At 37.4% G+C, this 20,873-nt stretch overlaps 1 protein-coding gene across 13 annotated transcripts in view; it reads left to right on the top strand.

Moving 5' to 3' along the window:
- Positions 1–8,881: 8,881 nt before the first annotated feature.
- Positions 8,882–20,873, top strand: part of LOC127453734 (protein kinase C gamma type-like) — a 29,494-nt gene continuing 17,502 nt past the window's right edge. For 3 of the 13 annotated variants that reach the window (XR_007899450.1, XR_007899451.1, XM_051720383.1), the window contains exons 1-7: positions 8,882–9,673; positions 9,888–9,972; positions 10,687–10,953; positions 16,082–16,113; positions 17,233–17,315; positions 18,805–18,916; positions 20,063–20,191. Coding sequence is in view for 11 of the 13 variants with exons in the window: in XM_051720383.1 (XP_051576343.1) it covers positions 9,953–9,972; positions 10,687–10,953; positions 16,082–16,113; positions 17,233–17,315; positions 18,805–18,916; positions 20,063–20,191 (643 nt within the window). In the remaining 2 variants the exon portion in view is untranslated. Of the gene's footprint in view, positions 9,674–9,887; positions 9,973–10,534; positions 10,954–13,836; positions 14,631–16,081; positions 16,114–17,232; positions 17,316–18,804; positions 18,917–20,062; positions 20,192–20,873 lie in introns of those variants that run through there. The other 10 variants (XM_051720371.1, XM_051720374.1, XM_051720380.1 and 7 more) reach the window with 10 other exon arrangements.

The raw sequence follows: 20,873 nt of genomic DNA, 5'->3' as shown, positions 1-20,873 counted from the left end.
TGCAGAAAGCCATTTGGTTGTCGTGTTGTTACAAAACAGGAAATACTTTCAAGGTCTTATTTATTTATTTTGAAAAAATAATTTGACCTTTTTAAAAAATATATATGGTTAGTTTGGGTCAAATGGACTAACCCCAAGAAAATCGTGACATGATTAAAAAGTTCATGATATTTGTTACACATTTTTTTTTACATTGACAAATGTTTGAAAAACTTCTTTTAAAATAAATTCTACAGGAAGTTGTGTACTCTCATGAGTATTCAAAGTATTTATTTATTTTTTTTAATAATTTTTTTTTATTTATTTGTTTACTTTTTACTTAATAGTTATACCACTTGATATTTTTTTAAGTCATTACATTTTTGGTTGAATTTCATTATAAAAATGTGTGCAACCAACATGAAGACAAATATTACACTTCACTCATGTTTAAACTACTATTTAAAAAAAATATTTCTTCTTTTTATTATCTCAGACAGCCTTGTTTTTCACATTTACACACTCACACATGCTGCACATGGTAGAAGCAGCAATGTTCTCTCTTTCATCATCAGCCCACCGCACCGCAGGCTGCAGCAGCACATCGACTTGATCTCTCCATATTATAAAAAAAAAAGAACAGGGAAAAGACAGAGAAAGAGAGATAGAGAGCACCTCAGCGTCTTTTAGTCTTTTCATCCACAAAGCAAATCCTGTCAGATCTCCCTTTTTTCCTCTTCGTCTCACATTTTTTCCTTGACCATTACTGCACTGGGGTCGAGCGACAAATTACATGGAATTCACGGGGGCATACTCCAACTTCACATGGCATAGCGCTTGTCTCTCATCATCATTGACATTAGCATTAATATAAATTCGTCTTGTAGGACTTCGCTTCTTCCTTAATAGATAAAACCTTTGCGAATGAATAAAACACATGGCGCAGAGGCGATTAAAGTTGCTTGTTTTTGCCAGTTGTTTTTGTAGCTTCAAAGGCCTTTAGATTCTCTGCAACTGTTTTCTTGTTGAATGTACACCTTAAATAAGCTCTCAGCTCTCAAATAGTTAAAATGTCTTTTTAAACCTAATATGAAAAGCTAATTACAGAGGCATATGTTTAATTTAGATTTGATCATTAAGAGATGGTACAGCTGAACCCCCCTGCCTGTGTTTTGTGCTTTCCAGAAGCAATGTTTCTCAAATGTAATCTGTGTCTTATTTCATTTGAAAGTTGGAAAAGCAAGACCAGACACAAGCAAATTTGGATGTTTCCATTTTGCCCTAATAGATTCCAGTAATTGGTCAGATGCTGGTCTCAAAAACACGGAGATGGGAGGAGGAAAAAAAGAAGGCTGGGGGTTGTATAGATGCAGAATTTTTTTCTCTTCATTAGTGCAATGTCAGGACTAATAAGCTGATGGCGTGTGGCCAGTATGAACTCTCTCCGCTTTTTACAGTAGAGAGATCAAAACAAGGTGCACTTTGATGTTCAGATCCTCTGAATCTACCTAAAATCTCTCTCTGTAAACAAATATATCATAAGCTGTTGTTACAATACTCTCAAAGCCACAAATGTGGCATGACTGAACATTGGTGTTAAAAAATTTATTTTAAAAAACAGCATAATTTGTTATGCATTTTATGATCTCTGCCCACATAGCTGCTGGTTCAATACAGTTTTCCTTCAAGCAATGAATCCCTCTTATCTGGCGGAGAAATTTATTCAGATCAGTGTTTCTGTGATAGATGTGAATTTCTAAATGTTACGACACATCACAGGGTCTCATGGTTTAGTACCACTGAAACAAAAAGATATACTCTTTTGACCTTCATTTTTCTGGGTTCTTGAGGGGTATTGCAACTGGAACTTGTTATATCTGAGTAGCTAATTGAGTAATTAAGCTAATTAGAGAGATTAGTTGGCCAGACAGTGCACTCTGTTGGGATGGCTGAATTTCATCAGTGTCTGAATGAGAGTTCCTAAAGAATCCACTCAGCAGTTAAGATCAACAAGCTGGAAATATAGAAAGCTTTGGGTGTTTGTGTGCATTTGGGTCCTTTGTGGGTGTCTAACTGCCTGATTGTTTGTCTGTCTGTCTGTCTGTGTTCAGTAGAAGTAAACAGAGTGGCTACCACTTAAGTATCATTTAGGTTTCATTTATTTGTCATAGTTCATACATGGTCACTTTTGTAATAAATAAAATAAATTCACCTTCTATGAAATCATCTGAAAATGTATGTCCCCTTTAAATTTCAGATGATTTCCTAGAAGGTGAATTTATATTATTCATTAAAAAAGTGACCATGGATGAACTATGACAAATAAATGAAACTTAAATCATGGAAAATAAGGTTTTGGAAAAAATAAAAAATTACTCTTTTGAAATAAGAGTTTGAAACCTGTCAAGAAAATGTCCTGGTCTATTTTACTAGAAAATCCCCTTATATTTTGCATATAAAAATAAGTCTATTTTTGGGCTATTATGATTTTTTACATTGTGAAATTATTTTCTTGAAATTTAAACACATTTCATGACAAAGTGCAATATACAGTATTTGTATTATATGCAAATATATTTGTATATAATATTTTTGTATTGATTTGGGGTTAAATATGGCCAGGACATTGTCTTGACCGGTTTTGTGAGAATAGCAAATTTTGGTAAATCATAACGAAGGTCAGATACAAATAGAAGTTTTTACCTCTTGAGACCCAAGCATGACTGCTGTGTGCATTTTCCATTCCCTTTTTGATTTGTAACTAGTAGCCCCTAAGAAACATACAAAAACGTTTTTTTTTTTTAGACCAAAAAATTTTCCTAAAAATGTATGTCCACATTACATCAGAAATTAGCATAAATAATTCTGATTCAAAGTAAAGGCCAGCATCATCCAACCATATTAACATAAACATTTTCTAGTCTCAGGACAGTTTGAAATGCACCTTATTTTCATACTAACTCCATACAAAGCCTCTGAAAGCAACATTTTCCAGCTTTTGGACGAACCCATTGATTCTCAGTGTGATAATGCACAGTGAATATATGATATTTTAAGCAAAATGAGCCTTTAGTCCACATATTTGGTCATTGTGATTAACAACGTGCCGTTTTGCGATAAATCGATGACATTTTTAAAATGGCACATCGGATGAAACTAGAGACTCTACTCTTTTGACTTAAACAGATTTTAATGTAAAAACTTAATAAGGGTTCTTACCAGATGTAGTTTTGTTGCTGTTTCTCCCATAGACAAACTCAGCTGAGACTGGCAGCATGTTGTTTTGTCACATGACTCGGTGTGTCGAAATTTTAACCTTTAATGACAGCCTAGAGTCTCCTGAACAGAGATCAGTTGGTTTAAATAAAATTAAATCAGCATAGCCAAAAACGTAATGTCCACGCATTTGGATATGGGTCTCAGGAGGTTAAAAGTACACTAGCAAAAATAGTCTGTCTAATTCTAAGGGTCAGAGAGAGGGTGGGAACTGGGCATGCAAAAACTAAATTATGACTGTTTTTTGTGTAAGAAACCTTGAATAAGATTATAAGTGGAATTCAAAAGTTCCAGATGAAAATCATTACAGAAAACCTGAACAAAAGTTTAAGGAAATCATGTAAAAAAATAAAAAAATAAAAAAATAGTAGTTATTAATATCATCCTGCCATTCCTCAGACTCATTCAGACAGCCTCATCATCCCCATATCTGTCATAAGTCACACAGGAGGTGTCAGTGACTCACTCATGATTTAATGAATGCAGTGCTCATTGTGAAATTGGCTGCCATGTTTCAGGTTAGTTTAACACTGCTTTTGTGCCTGAAGCGAAAGTGCCTCTGTTATCAAGGTTCTCTGGATTTAAACTGTCTCAAACTTTATCCGTGAACTAAGAGGAAGAAATTAGCTGTGAAATGCAGGAACTAAAATGGCAGTCATACAGATAGAAAAGAACTCAGTCAGCAGAACTGGACATATTGGCAAATAAAAAGAGTGAATGTTTGTGGGGTTTTTTTTGTATATTTATATTTATCATGATATAGATTGATGAATTAAAGATGCTGGTTTTGATCTGGTTTTGGTGTTGATGCTGTGAGAGATTGAGGATAGAATTCCTAAGCAGGAAAGTCCCTAAAGAAGTCTGTATTTAGTGTGTATGTTGGGGCATTTGTACTGTTGAAGTGCATTGGGAAAGCATCTCTATGCAGAATCTTTGTATGTAACATAATCATTATACAATATTATGGCCCCAAAGAGGTAATGGAGGTTTTTTATGGGTGTTCTAAACCTTCTGTGAGGTGTTTGAGTTGTGGATGTCTCAAACTCGAAACTACCCTCTCTCTGTCACTAACAAACCTCCAGATACTCAGTGACTATTGCTTTTCTTCCATTTTATTACACTCTCTTTTTTTTAAGTAACTAATCCTCAACAAAACTCTCTCTCTCTCTCTCTCTCTCTCTCTCTCTCTCTCTCTCTCTCTCTCTCTCTCTCTCTCTCTCTCTCTCTCTCTTGTTCTTGGGAGAGAGGTGTGTTCCTGGAGTGCTGTGGGTGTGGTAGAGTGCTTTATGGTGGTAATGTATTTCTACTCAGCATTGCCATAGTTCATTTTTAAGAGCAGGAGCTGGGCATTGTAAAGCAGGCAGAGATAGCACTGTGAAATATTTCTCCCAGTATTCACAGCATGACTGCTGCTCTAGTAATTGCGGCTATACTCCACCAAAAATCACTATTTATGTTATTTAAATGCTATTCAAGTACTTTTTAAGTAAATTTGGGGAAAAATGTGATCTCAGTGATTTGATGATTGCTGGTGCTAGACGGGCTGGTTTGAGTATTTCTGTAACTGCTGATCTCCTGGGATTTTCACGCACAACAGTCTCTAGACTTTACAGATACGCCTTGTTGATGAGAGAGGTCAATGGAGAATGGCCAGACTGGTTCAAGCTGACAGAAAGGCTACGGTAACTCAGATAACCACTCTGTACAATTGTAGTGAGCAGAATAGTATCTCAGAATGCACAACACATTGAACCTTGAGATGGATGGGCTACAACAGCAGAAGACCATGTCTTATATATTGTTCATAATAAAGTGCTCAGTGAGTGTATTAAGAAGTATATAATCAAAGTTACATTTACATTGCATTTAGTCATGTAGCAGATGCTTGTATCCAAACCAGCCAAAGTGTGTGTGTGTGTGTGTGTGGGCAGGTTTAAGTGGTTTACAAGGACTTTTTTTTAGGTTACAAACTGGTAATTACAAGGGTATTATGCTATAAATGTGGTTTATGAGGACATTTCTAGTGTCCCAATAATTCAAATAGCTTAAAAAACATACTAAACGATGTTTTATTGAAAATGTAAAAATGCAGAAAGTTTCTTGTGAGGGTTAGGTTTAGGGTATAGAATCTATACTTTGTACAATATAAAAATCATTATGTCTATGGAGAGTCCTCATAATGATAGCTGCACCAACATGTGTGTGCGTGTGTGTGTGTGTGTGTGTGTGGGTGGGTGGGTTTGGGTGGTTTACGAGGACATTTTTTAGATTCTATGGAGAGTCCTCATAAGGATAGCTGCACCAACATGTTTGTGTGTGTGTGTGTGTGTGTGTGTCAATAAGATTGGAATTAAAATTTCAAATGTGAAAATGTGTGCTTGATGGTTTCAAACTCAAAACTCTCTTAAATTAGAATATGTTTTTGTGAATTTGACCCTCCAAAGTAAATTGTCCTTTTTTTTTTTAATTTTTTATAGCCAGGGGTGTCATGACAGAGTGGAAGGTAAGGATGATTCTAAGGGCCTTGGACAGACAGTGGGCCTAGCAGAATCCCCGAGTCTTATCCTGCATGATTTTGTGATAAATTGCCACTTTGCACTGGTTAGCTAAAATGAAGACTGCTCTTACTTGATAATAAAAGATGATCTAGTGTGTGATCCCCCTTAAGACGTTCAGTGGTTTATCCCAAAAGCGCTTTTTAAGCGCTGAATGCACTTCCCATTTGTACAAAACTGGACGCGTCATAAACCAGGCTTGACTGGATAGCAATAAACAGCGCGGCGCAGACCACAAAACCTAAATTAAACTGATAATTTTCTACATTGGAGCACTATGGAGAATGTCAAACATCTCATAAGGCCAGACAGACCTGACATAAACAGCTCTGATGAGGAAAAGATAAAAAATTATAGGTGCCATTACTGTAGTAACACCAACTGTAGTAACGGGTATGATTTGACAGAAATGTTATAGATTCATATTAAAACTATAATAATTATAATAATTTTATTTATATAGCATCTTTTAGCGATTAAACACATGGTGCTTCACAAAATATAAAATCAGAAGCACACATAGTAAAACTCAACGTATTCACATAGTAATTAAATTTTCCCCCCAATTTGGAATTCCCAATTCGCTCTAAGCCCTCGCGGTGGCGTAGTGACGGATTTTTGGGTGGCGGAGGACGAATCTCAGTTTCCTCCACGTCTGAGACAGTCAATCCACGCATCTTATCACGTGGCTTGTTGAGCACGTTACCGTGGAGACATAGCATGTGTGGAGGCCCATGCTATTCTCCGCGGCATCCATGCACAACTCACCACACGTCCCACCGAGAGCGAGAACCACACATTATAGAGACCACGAGGAGGTTACTCCATGTGACTCTACCCTCCCTAGCAACCGGGCCAATTTGTTTGCTTAGGAGACCTGGCTGGAATCACTCAGCACGCCCTGGATTCGAACTCGCAACTTCTGGGGTGGTAGTCAGTGTCAATACTCGCTGAGCTATCCAGGCCCTGATTGTTTTACTTTTAAAATTTTGCTGAAAAGCCTATAAAAGGGTGTTTAAAGCAGGCATAGTCTTAAAGAAAGGTGTAGATTTTGTTTAACATGTGTTCAATGAACTGTATCTTTTTTCCTGGGCAAAAATGGTGAAAATGTTCAGTGGCTCTTGGTATGGTATGTGGCAGAAATTAAACATATCCTGAGAAATATTCACTGGAGTAAAAAGTGACAACTAGCATCCTATTCTTCAAATATAGTCACTTCGTTTTCTGATTTTACATGATGTTGTCCCTTCTAAAGGGTGAAATTTTGTTTCTTTCCGATTATGCAACATTGTTTAGATGTTTGTTCTAGAAAGGCCATGATGAAATGCTCTGCTATTAAAAAATGACAGGTGTGAAAAGGCTAAACATGATTCATGTCTGTGATTTGTCTCATGGCCATGTTTGTAACATGATACTGAAAGCCTGCAGTACTGTGATGGCATACACCCACAAATATGCTGTTTACGTGTTTAGAGGAGAAAATGATTTTGCCCTCCTTTCCATCACACTTTCATTGTGCCCTCACAGGTCATTTGCTCACTAGTTTCGGTTCTATTCTTCAGCCTTATAGAAGTCTTGTTATACTATAGAAGCCCATTGCTGCATTGCACCTTCTGTTATTAAGCGAAAGAATGTCTCCTGCCTATATGACAGTATACTTGACTCTAGATAAATGCATAAGCCCTTGACTTTAAACTGAATACTAAGCCTTCTATGTTCTGTATGATGATGCTATAACAGCTAGCATGACCAGAGATGTGAAGCTGGCATTGATTTAACACTGCCATCATTAGACACGGAAGCTCTCAAACCATTGCTGCCGCATGTGCCTTTATCTAAAATTAAGATATAAAACATGCTGACCTACACACCCTCAATCTCAATGACAACGACACACACACACATACACACACCTAAAGCTCCAAACACATACCTGTCCAATGACACCGTTTTGCTCTCTAACAATCTTGCTAATTATAATTGTTAATTAATTTTCTCACAGTGTCCCCATCAGGAGACTAATAACCTACATTTTACACAATTAGACCTTCAACCTTTTACTCCCTTCCTTTTCCTCTCCTCCTCCTCCTCCTCTCCCTCCTTTTATAGTACATCACCTCATGGACTTTCTCTCTATCTCCTGCTCACTGGATGTTAGTGGGTTAGTGTTATGTCCTATACACTCTTCCTTTAACCCTTTGCCCCACTGTGGCCAGACCGCTTGCTGTCATCTTTCCCTCTGGTCTTCCTCTATCTTTTAATGCCAGTGTGTGGTGGCCATCTTGTCTGACTTCTCTCTCACATACAGTGTGACCTGGTTTCAGATGCAGCTGTGATCGCTACAGATACCTGTGTGAGTAGGTTAACCACCATTACAGTGTATAATCTTCTATGTCAGTGGTTCTCAACTGGTTTTGCTTCAGGACACAGATTTAACAATGGGCATTAAGTGGTGACATTTAGTACCAAAGTTGTTTATTATGCTACAGAATCCCTGAACTGAAAAAGAAAGTCTCTGCAACCGATTTTTTTTTTTCTTTTCTCCAGTTCCCCGCCCCCCCAAAAAAAACATTTAGGAAATTAGTCTGGAAGGCACTAAGACACTTTTACCAAAAAAATCACCAGAATAGGAATTTTAGTTTTACTTTGGCTTTATGTCTTCGGTGTTTGGTTTCTAAATGTCTCTTGACTTTTGATGGTTTAATGTTCCCTGCAGACAATAATTCACCACACAAAACACACTGTTGTTGGCAGAAACAATTTTAATCCTCATTGCAAGTCATTGCAACCCCCATTTTTTTCATGGTTTTTGAGGATATCAAGCAAACCTGTCCAAACCTGTTGGCAAAAAAGTTTTCATAAGCCTATTTATGTTGCTGTCATAACCATTATTATTTTGTAAAAAGTATTTTATTATTTGCATTTAGCATTGTTTTTCACTACTTTCCGTGACCTTAATGGAACAGACCCTTGCTCCTTTTCTGGGTTGTGACCAACCAGTTGAAAACCACTGCTCTAGATGTTTCTCTTGTCAGGAATGCTGAACTTCCTGTCCCTCATTCTCAGCAGTTCTTCTGAGCAGTCGTGCAGGCCTCAAACCTCCTATGTATGAATGTAATGGCTGCCAAGTCACCAATCTGTTGCAATATTTTGATAGAGTGAGAATGGCACAGTTACAGACTGAAGCTGATTATTGATCATTGATCAGATTTCATTCGACCAAACACTCATCTGAAACGGAGGAGCTACTGGCTGACACAAGGACAAGCGAATTGGTGGCCAACATCTTCATTCCTTTTTCTCTCTTTGGCCTCTTTCCTCTCCCTCCCATCATCTGTCTCTCTTTCATTCTCTAGAGAGGGGTAACCCAGATTTCAAAAATGAATTGCTGCCTATTTCTCTTCATCTACTCCCTCATATCTTCTCTCTCTCCCTCTCTCTCTCTCTCTCTCTCTCTCTCTCTCTCTCTTTTTCGCTGTCTCACTTCATCCCCTCTTTTTGTCGGTAAAAACAGAGTCAATCTTGGAAAGTGAAAATCGCCTCTTTTTCTCACCCCCTCTGTTTGCTCTCTACTGGATAAAGGAATATACGACTGTGCACTCCTCCTCCATCTTCTATTTTTCCTGAAAAGCTGCTGTATCATCTTTCCCTTCATTCTTCATTTCCTCTTTGGGGTTTGATTCTTTTTTCAGTTTTTTTTTCCTCGTTTGTAGCAACTCCATTTTTTTCTCTTACTTTTTAATGAGTCAAGGATTGATTGCATAGTATAACAAGTCCTGAGAAGAAGTAAGAGGAAGAGAGAGGTGAGGAAGAGAAGAAACCCACCATCATATCAGATCTCAACCATACTGTCACATATACAGGTAGGCTATTTCTGGTTTCTGTTATTGTTTGTTTGTTTGTTTGTTTGTTTCTTTCTTTCTTTCTTTCTTTCTTTCTTTCTTTCTCTTTCTTTTGGTAACTCTTCATAAACTAATTTATATCACTCTTGGTTGCATGTCCTAAATTCTTTTTATTTTCCTTTCTTCCATCTCTGTTGATCTCCTCTTTTAATTAATGTCATTTTCATTTTTTCAGTGTCATCTCCTGTTGTTTGGTTTGATACTGTGTGCGTCATCATTCATTTCAGCTTTTCTCGATGGATGCATTCTCTTTTATTAATGTGAGTCTGATCTATTCTACTTCTTCCTACTTCTGACTGACCTCAAATCAGCCAAAGAACAGCAGTTAGCAACAGATATTCTTAATATGATTGTTTTGATGTCGTTTGTAGATATACAGGCAGACAGACGGACGGACGGATTGATTGATTGATTGATTGATTGATTGATTGATTGATTGATTGGAGAGATCCTGTGCTTGGAATGAGCTTGAAAAGGGAAAATGGATGAGCAGGTGGTGGGGATCTGGTTGACATGGAGAATGTAGGATGTGTGTGTGTGTGTGTGTGTGTGTGTGTGTGTGTGTGTGTGTATGTGTGTGTGTATTTGAAGTAGGGCAGAAAGTACTCGAATCGCTATGCTTTTTTAAGTCCCTATGAAAGTTTCTCTTAGAGTGTGTATTAACCTCTATTTCACTCTCTGTTTCTCACCCTCCCTTCACTCCTCCTGGGAACCTCCTCCTTTCATTTCCTCAACATCACAAACTAAATTGCCATCACTTCTTATTGAATTCTTTCTACTGCGTTCCATGTTCTAACCTTTTGGACTTGTGTGTTTTACCAGATTCTCTTCTTCCTTTTATTCTCCCCCGTTATATATCATTTTGTATTTTCTTTCATTCCTTGTTTTATTCATCTTGTAGATCTGCCCTGCCTCCTGTAAACCATCTATCACTCTCTCTCTCTCTCTCTCTCTCTCTCTCTGACCTCTCCCAGGTCGTTACTCTGTGTCTTGTGCTCTCCAACTGGTAGCATGTCTACCCCTGTCTCTCCGTCTCCATCTCTCTCTCCCCTGGCCCTGTCCTCCCCATCTCCCTCCTCCTCCACACTCCCCTCTCCCCTCTCTCCTCCTCCTAGGCTCCCAGTCTTCCAGAGGAAAGGAGCACTTAAACACAAGAGGGTCATCGAAGTGAAGGACCACCAGTTCACTGCCCGGTTCTTCAAGCAGCCCACTTTCTGCAGCCACTGCACTGACTTCATCTGGTACTTTAACATCTTTAACACTTCACTGGCCACATCAATAACTTTTCGCTGAACTCTTAACATAATTTTGCTGTAACCAGATACTTTAATCTTAACCTTAACCTTAACACTGCACTGCATTTATATTATTCATTTTATCCTAAATATCTTATATCCATATCATGATTCATATTGTAATACATAACCCACTCTCAATGCTGTACGGAGCTCTCACATGCAATTTACATACAATTAGCAAATACTGTACACCAATACGTCATGACTGAATAAACTGAATATTTATTAGCACCCCTTATTTAAAATTGTTGAAAAAATAATTTGTACTCTTTATTTTATTTTATTTTTTGCTACTATTCATTTTATTTTGTACTAGGTACAAAAAGGCAATCTTACACCATCTTCCAGCAGTGCATACTTCACAATTTAGGACCACTGCCATGCATGAATATTTTAAAATAAAATTGTATATTTACTGTATTTCACTGCACAAAGCATACTATAAATCACATTTCAAATATAAATTAACTGTGAGAATTTGCAGTTCACCAACATGTTGTTCTAAAATCTAAATCTAAAGCTGGATGACTTTATTCTGTATGAACAAAAAAGGAGATGTTAGGCAGCAGCCTCAGTCCCCATTCACGTACATTGTATTAGAAATAGCATCAACAACATTCTTCAAAATGTAAAAAGTCATAACAGATTTGGAATAATACGAGGGTGAGTAAATTATGACAGAATTTAAATTGTTGGGTGAGCTATCCCTTTAACATTTACAATGAGCACACTTTCTATGACACATACAAGAAAGGGCAGAAGAACACTGTTCCACACATGTGTTACATGACCGTGCTTGTTCTCACAGTTTCCTCCATGCCTCGTAAAACTCATGCCCTGAGGGGCTTCTTAAATTATGCAGCCCTCTCTGTTTGAGCTGCCATTTAACCACATGCTCCACAGAACCTGCATGGAACTGCGACCAGCCATATGGCCCATGGATCACACCCGGATATACCTCATCTTCATTAGTACAGCTCAAATAGATACTGATAGATGCATCTGTTTCTATTGTATTTTATTCTGGCTGTTTCTCTTCAGTTCTATTCTATTTAATTTTTCCATTCATTGCATATTACACTATATATGCAAAGTGTAGTTGTAAATCACCAAGGAGTAAAATCATCCAACTCAAATAAGATGGCCAAAAACTGCCTATGAACCACAAAACCAGTAAGATTCTCACAATACATGGCCTTTTACACCCAAGAACAGATAGCAAGCATCTTTACTGCAGTTGCTAAGGAGGCCATGTTTTACTAGCGCTCGAAACAGCAAGGAATCTTATGAGAGTGCCATTCTCTTTGCGTTCCATTGTCCATTGTCAAAAGAGGTCACTGGATCCAAAATAGTATGGTATGCCAGAGACCCTTAGTGCAAGCAGCAAGAAAATCTAGCTGCTACTTAAGGACTAGATAATGAAGGCAAAAATGCAAGCACTGCAAGCAGAACCCATTACTTAGCCAGTTCTTCAACAAACTTGACAAGCCATTTGTCAACAAAGAACCGATACACAAATGGCCTCGAAGTGCAGATCTTAAGAATGAAACCTAGAGCTGAACACCCAATACCACCAGAAACACCAAGTGCCGCCTTTGTGGTGATGCAGTGGAAACTGTCAGCAACATGGTGTCTGAATGCAAAGTACTGGCCTATAAGAAGTATGTTGATAGGTGCTAGGTCAACAACAACAAATGGTATCAACACACACCGGAGAGGGTGGTTGGTCCACAGTGGAGACTGCATTATAATGTGGGACATGACAATTTCCACAGACTGTACCATTTCTGCAAACAGCATGTACCACAAGATGAACAACAAATGTTTCCTTGTCGAAGTGACCATCCCTTCTCAACGGGGGTGGTATCACCCCCCAGGGGGCATTCAAAGGATGCCAGGGGGCACTGAGAGCAAATTAGTAGGGAGGGGAGCATTAGGTTACAAATGGGGGGCATTATCAGTCATAATAACCAAACCTATCGTCAAGTTCCTCTTTACATTAAAATGTTTATCTAGACTTGGAGTATATCAGTTGGTTCTCAATTATACGGGTTGTAACCATACGCATTTGTACCGCAGTTCATCTGATTTTGAAGTCTACTGATGCATCTGAAGTATCTGGTTTAGCAGCGTCAAATACACAGGCAGAGGCACAATCTCCGCTAATGCACCTGTATGGCTCTGTAAATGGATACGGCTCAATGGACAGAGCAGTGTGAGGAAAAGAAGTTGCGTTTTTACTCGCAGACCGGTCTCGAGCTCTTAAACGCACAGCTCTGCGAGAATCAGTGAGAAGCAAGGCACGAGAAGCAGAAACCATTTGAATTCGGCACAGAATTCTACATCACCACCCTTGAATTTGCTATAGTAACACTAACTGTACTTTAGGCAGAAATAGATTGATAATAAATATTATCATATCACTACTTCAGCTCTATTACATTTGTCATAGGCTACAGGGAAGTGAGGGAATATAATGAATTTTTGTTACAACTTATTTATATTTATACGTATATTTTGTATTTATTGTTTTTACATGTGTTTAGAGTAGGTCTACTGTTTATAATTACAAAAATGCCATAGTTTGTTTTATAGAAACCATGTTACATCTAACCATGGTAGTGAAGATCCATTCTTCCATGTGTTTACTGTGGTCTTGTTACAAATACCATTGTTAAAACTATAAAATATAATTAATTAATAAATTAAACATTTCAAAAGGGCAAATGCAAAATACACTTTTTTTTTTTTAAGATGAAATAGAAATGTGTAAATCCTAAAAAATAGGCTAAAATATTTTTGTTTTAGTGTAAGAAAAAATAACTGGTTTACTTTTTATAGATGTAATAGATAACCTTACTGTTGTTGATATGAGTAAATTTACATTTGCATCCAACTCCAAATCAATGCTGTAATGTAGAATGAGTATTTTCAGTGGGACAAAATATGTAATATTATTGGTCTTTTACTTATTTTTGAAATATATGAACAATATCACTTTTATTATTAGTTTCTGTCTTCGCATTTTCATTTTATAGACCCCAGATATAGCCCACTTCTGTTTGAATTCAAGAAACGCAAGGTTTGGATGTGTAAGCCTGCTGAATTTATTAACAAAACTTTAAAATTATGCAATTCATCAAAGTTGCATCCAGAAAGTTGCAGTAAGCAAATAACACAAATATTGAGTTTTGTGTTTTATGTTTTTTGGTACAACAAAGTCTCCGCTTTAAAATTATGTCGCATGCTCATCAAAAAAATTTTGAGAACCACTGCCTTAGGACAATAACATCTTGATTTGATCTCTGCGATGATCATTAAAGGTGAAGTATGTAATTTCTGCACTTCTAGTTGGACCCAATGGAATTACAAAAATAAAGTATGTTTTCAAACAACCTGTACCAACACCCCTTAGACACATCATGCCCTTTCACACTCTCTGATTCCCTATGAACAAATAGGCCATACTAAATAAAAGATGATGAATGTTTAATGTCGTAATAAACAAGACCTCTATAACATAAATACACAGGACAGAAAGTGTGGCAGAGGAATCGGGTCGTCTGATAACACTGGCTTATTGAACGGCAGCTGGGTTTATGGGGGATCCATCACATGAGGTAGGATGGTTCTTCTGGTAACTAGTAAGCATAACGATACATATTTCAAGTATCATACAAATGTATCTGAAGCTCAGCAGTAACTTATGTGGCAATACCTTGAGTGTAGCTTACCTGTCAAGAAGCAACTCTGCAAGTTTTGCGTCTCCATCGAACCCCAAAAATTCCCTCAAAGTCCTCCACCTTGTAAATGCGATGCTGATGTTCATTCTGGTTTTACTCCTTTCTCTGTCACTTTGTCTTTTAGCAAGTCTTCTAATTTTGGTGATGCTAAATTTCTTTTCCTCTGCTATGGATGTTAATATTCCCCCCGCTGAACATGTAGCCACGCTCCCAAACTCACGCTATAGGTTGAGCTAGAAAGGGATGTGTGGAGCTGAGTGGGCTGCTCAAAATGTAAACAACAATGTTTTGATAGTGCCTGGGAGGCTCAGTGTTTATACTTTTGGGGGAGGTAAACCCATGGATGTCTTACTTATAGTTGTCAATGAACAATAAACTGGGAAAGGTAGAATGTATTTTGACATAAAAAAAGTTACATACTTCACCTTGGACCTGGTGATCAAATCCAGAAATATGTAGGATGAGAACCAGGAATACCGGGTTCCAAGAGCAGCTGGACAAACATCAGTGCAAACTCAGTGCAAAAGAAGTTCAGTGAGGTTTGGTTGACCTCTTAAGAAATTAGCATCATGTCCCAGCGCACTAAGAGGATTAGTAGTAATCGTAATAGTGATAAATACACAGGGTGAATTCAGATAAAATCTCATCTCAAAAAGTCATCTCAAACTCAAAAGTGGTCTAATTTACCTGCATTCACCCTACATAAAACAACACAAACTGAACTCTATTGACAGTTCAATTAAACTAGACCAATAGAGAAAGTAAAATAAATAAATACAAATAACAGTTTCTTCTAGTTAATTATTTCTCTCTCATTCCTTTTCTTTGCCTTCCGCTGTCTTTTTGTTCTTGTCGTGTCTGTGCCCATATTTTGGAGCATACAGTATATTGATGTCGATGGTTCACACCTCTCAAAACCTTCCAAATGGTCTGAAGGACACACTTAAAGAGCCATAGATACTCTGATTTGGATTCTCAGCTTATTTCAGAGTGGCTCATACCCAGTGTTAGGTGTCAAAGCATCTTGTATTAGCACTTGTGGGATTTATGCTAAGTTGTGTTTAGCATAGCAAAGAGATCAGGAGCAGAGCAACCTGTTGTTATGGTGTATTGGAGAGCCCTTAAATGGCCCGTCGTATTAGGATTTCTTGAAATTACCTGTATCTGTCACAGCCTCGACAGCTTATGTCTACTCTTTGCCCTCTGTAATGATGCATACAATGTACACTACACCACTCCTTCTGATCTCCCCTCTCCTTTTCACAAATCTATACAATTAAGCAATATAATTAGATAGCATAATATGAGCTGTTGTTTATTTTTTACAGGGGAATTGGAAAGCAAGGATTCCAATGTCAAGGTAATCATTTTGATGCAATGTCAGTGTCAGTTGTTGGTGATGATACACTACATTACCCAAAGTATGTACAGTAGACACCCAAACATCACACCCATGAACATGTAATATTAAACTATGGGCATTAAAGGAATATTCTGAGTTCAATACAAGTTAAACTCAATCGACAGCATTTGTGGCATAATGTTGATTACCACAAAAATTAGTTTTGACTCTTTTAAAAAAGCAAAAATCTGGGTTACAATGAGGCAATTACAATAGAAGTTAATGGGGCCAATATTTGGAGGGTTTAAGGACATAAATGTGAAGCTTATTATTTTATAAAAGCACTTACATTAATTCTTCTGTTAAAACTCATGTATTATTTGAGCTTTAAAGTTGTTTAAATCATCATTTTACAGAAGTTTAGGGTTTGTTGACAGTACATTGTCATGGCAATGAAGTAAAATCATGTTGATACACATATTGTTTACATCTTGTGGCTATAATTTGAAACAGTGACTATTTTAACATTTACAGATTGGCCCCATTCACTTCCATTGTAAGTGCCTCACTAGAACCAAGATTTTAGCTTTTTTTTTTTTTTAAGAAAAGGAGGGGCATCTCAAAATAATTTTTGTGGCATATTATGCCACAAATGCTGTTGATTGAGCTTAACTTCTATTGAACCCAGAATATTCCTTTAATAAGGGGTTGGTCCTCGTGCTGCTATAACAGCTTACACTCCTCTGGTAAGGGAGTGTAGGGACTAGGGATTTCCTCTTATTCAGACAAGAGCATCAGTCAGGTCAGGCACTGATGTTAGGTGATATGGCATTACAATTCATCCCAAAGGTGTTTAGTATGGTTCAGGTCTGGGCTTTGAGCAGGTTCTTTCAAGTTCTTTCACACAGTAAGCCATTTTACTAGTGGTATGCTATGACAATGCTACATGGAAAGTCACTGAGCTCTTTGGTATAGCGCATTCTAATATAAATGTTTGTCCATTGATTGCACAGCTTGTAATATGTGTAGCAGAAATAGCCAAACCTGTTAATTATTAGGAGGTATCTACATACTTTTGGCCATGTAGTGTATTCTCTGAGAACAAAAATGGAAGCATATGGTATGTGTTTCTGTTAGTCTGCAGTTTTGTGGTGCACAAACGCTGTCATGAGTTCGTCACTTTCACTTGTCCTGGAGCCATGACTGCACCTAAAGCAGAGGTATGTATGTCTTTCTTTCTTTGTGTTTGTATGTGAATGTACTGTCTTAGTATCCATTTGTTTTTGATCTATCACTTTTATTTTATTTTATTTTTCTTTTTGTCTCTTTCTGTTTACTTCAATATGATTTCTAGATTTTTGATCTTCTCATATTTGATTTTATGCTATGTTTACCATCTTTCAGCTCTCATTCTCCTGTATCTCACCATTACCCCATTCCTCTCCCCTTTTGAAAAGACTAGCATTGCTGGTGTTTGGGATGCTGGTGTCCTTAGCAGGCTTGTACAGTATCTAGCCTATTCAACAAATCTTCCTTGGTCAACCAGTTTCACCACAAAGGCCATATTGGTTGACCTGCAATTTTTATTGGTCAAACAGCTAGACCAGCACCAAACCAGCCTGGACCAGCATGTAAATTCACAGAAAGTCTTTTCTTCAGTTTCACATTTTTGCAATGCAAACCATTTATTTTCATCTGAGTAAGCCATATGGAAGTAGGTCTCACCACCACTATCTTTTTATTTTCCTGACAATCCTTATTGCTCTCTGTCGCATACTTTCTTTAAAATAGAAGACTATCAAAGGGGAAAAATAAATTTTCTCTCTCTCTCTTACTCTTGCTATGATAAAACATGCAGGGGAAGTGATATAATGGTGTTACACTGCTATTGACACTCACATAGTAAACAGTGACTGTGAGAATAAGTGTGAAAGTGAAACGCATGAAATGGGCTGTACTGAAACACACTGTCTTCATTTCACCCTGTCTCTCCTTGGGAGCTTATTTACAAGTTTTTTTACTAGATTTTTTTTTTTTCATAAGTAGCTAAATAAAATGTAAAATGAGGTAAAGGAGGAAAGGCTGTGTGCGGCTGTGTATGTAAGGAAGGGTAGACAGTGATGGCTGTGTGAAAGGCAGATGAGGGAGACTGACAGAGTCAGGAAAGTGGAGAGGAAGATTGTCAGAGGATGAAGAAAAGAAGCAGTCAGCATGCAGAGAGTGAGAATAAGGGGAAGAGGGAGAAAACGGGGGTGGGTGGACAGAGTTTAGGCATTTAGGAGGATTCAGTTTTCACAACTGAGCTGAACTCGTACATTCATCCACCATTCATCCTTAAAAATAGCCCTGGCTAATTGGCTCCCAGTGAAAAAGTCACTTCAAAACGGAGCCTTTCTTCTGGACCCTGTGAGCGAAAGAGCGAAAGAGAGAGCTAGAGGGAAAGTAGCGTATGTGTGTTTATTTGTGCATATGCTTTGTGCATAATGACAGATTATCCTATTTCTAGAGCAAAGGACAGAATAAGTGTGTTTCTCATCAGATGCATAATTTAATGTCCTTCTCTCGCCCAACCTTTTCAAAGAAATGGGATTTTGAATTGCATACTCTTCTGTGTTAAATATGAAATATCATCAAAGTGCTTTTGCTAACAGGCTAAGCAATTAAAATATTTTATGAGTACATTATTTTTCTCTCTCCCTCTTTCTCCAGGACCTCAAGAGCAAACACAAGTTTAAAGTACACACATATTCCAGTCCCACCTTTTGTGATCACTGTGGGTCTCTGCTCTACGGCCTCATTCATCAAGGCATGAAATGTGCCAGTGAGTCCATTTATATCAAGTTCCAAATGAAAGTTAATTCAAAGTTCACAGTTTTTATCCTGCCAATCACAATGCAAGGACATATAAGCAACTGCTTACCTCACTACAAAGATCATTCTACCGGCATCCCTCCATCATCCCAACTTCACCTTTATTTGTATATTATGTGAATTCACTTTCAATAAATTAAAGAAATAGTTCAAATTAAAATGGAAATTTTGTCCTAATCTGATGGTGCCATGTGGACTATTTTTATGATACTTGTGGGTCCTTTTTTAAGCTTGAAAGTTAAGCACTATCAACTGCCATTGTGCTGAGAAGGCGGACTGGAATATTCATTTAAACATCTCCTCTTCGGCATAAGAAAGAAAGTCATACAGGTTTGTAAGGACATGTGAGTTAAAAATGACATTTTTGGATGAACTATCCCTTTAAGTCTGAGTGAAATCTGCCGGATAGCAAGTTCTTTACCTTAAAGGGATAGTTCACCCAAAAATTGAAATTCTCTCATCATTTACTCACTGTCATGCCATGCCAGTTGTGTATGACTTTCTTTCTTCTGCTGAACACAAATGAAGATTTCTAGAAGAATATTTCAGCTCTCTAGGTCCATGCAATGAGAACAAAAACTCAATGAAGTGTATTTTGGTGTTAGAACCAGTTGAGTTTCTTATAGTCAAAATAGAATTTGTATCACATCATTATCCCATTCAAACCTCCACAGTATTAATTCTTGAATATGTTTAGCTTAATCTACAGATCACAATCATCGAGATGACTGATGTTAAATTAACACAGTTGATCTAATTGTAAGTAATGGTATCAGTGCGTAGTGTTGTTTTTCAGGCCTTTAACAGAAACTGTATCTCATAGTGAATGTGAGATTAAATTAATTCCTTTAACTATGGTTTAATCCATGTCATAACAACCATATCATCTAATATAATTTGCATGACATGCTGCACTTCCAGGAAATAATAAAGCAAGCTGTGATGGCCGAAAGCACATGCTGTTTCAGCACAACGTGTCCTAAGGACCAATGTACTGCCATGGCTGTTAACAATTATGCAACAATTATTTGTGAGGCATCTCTTTCACAATCAATCTCTCTCCTATTCTTTGTGTCTGCTTGTGCGTGTGAGATAGGTTGTGACATGAACGTACACAAGCGCTGTGAGAACAGTGTCCCCAGTCTGTGTGGACAAGACCACACTGAGAAAAGAGGACGGATTCGCCTGACCGTGCGTGGAGAGAAGGAGGACATATATGTTACTGGTGAGCTCAGAGGTGTCACTAGACATAAATTAAATTTGGGGCTTAGCTTATAAGTTCAATATCATAATGCAAAGCAACCTAAAAGTGTAAAAATAAAATAAAAATCAAGATTGTAAACATGGCTATTAATGCTGCCATTAAAGTTTGCTTGAAAAGGTAACAAAATAAATGTTAATCAATTAAAAATATGAATAAAAAGTAAGGATATTATGAAATTAAATGTTAAATAGAAAATGATCGATGATGTCTAATTGTGTAGTAATAGTAGTATATAGTATTATACTCTATACTGTATAAACTATTAGTTTTATATATTGTATTATTTTATTATATTATAGTAGAAATTGTGGAAAAAGTATAACACTGGGGGTTGCTCAGTGTATTGTAGTATTGATGTATTTTGTATTGTAGCTTGTCTATTAATGACCCATAAATAAAAGTCAGGGCTAAATTACCCCTGTGCCTCTTAAACATTCGTGGCTAACGAGAAAAGAGGCAACAGGCTCCTTCAGTCCAGGTGGAGTGCCGCCCCTGGGATAGCATGACAGGAAGTTTAAAAACTGATGAACACTGTTAGACTTTACAAACAGTGTTTATAAAGGGGCTCCTGTTTATACCCTGAGGATGAATAACTTCTTTGCTCACTGAAAGCGGAAAGGAGAATGTGCTGTCTAAGGAAGCA

The sequence above is a fragment of the Myxocyprinus asiaticus genome, chromosome 16, assembly GCF_019703515.2.
Source record: "Myxocyprinus asiaticus isolate MX2 ecotype Aquarium Trade chromosome 16, UBuf_Myxa_2, whole genome shotgun sequence".
NCBI classification, from domain to species: domain Eukaryota; kingdom Metazoa; phylum Chordata; class Actinopteri; order Cypriniformes; family Catostomidae; genus Myxocyprinus; species Myxocyprinus asiaticus.
The sequence above is the reverse complement of the archived record's forward strand: the minus strand, read 5'-3'. Positions and strand labels throughout refer to the sequence as shown.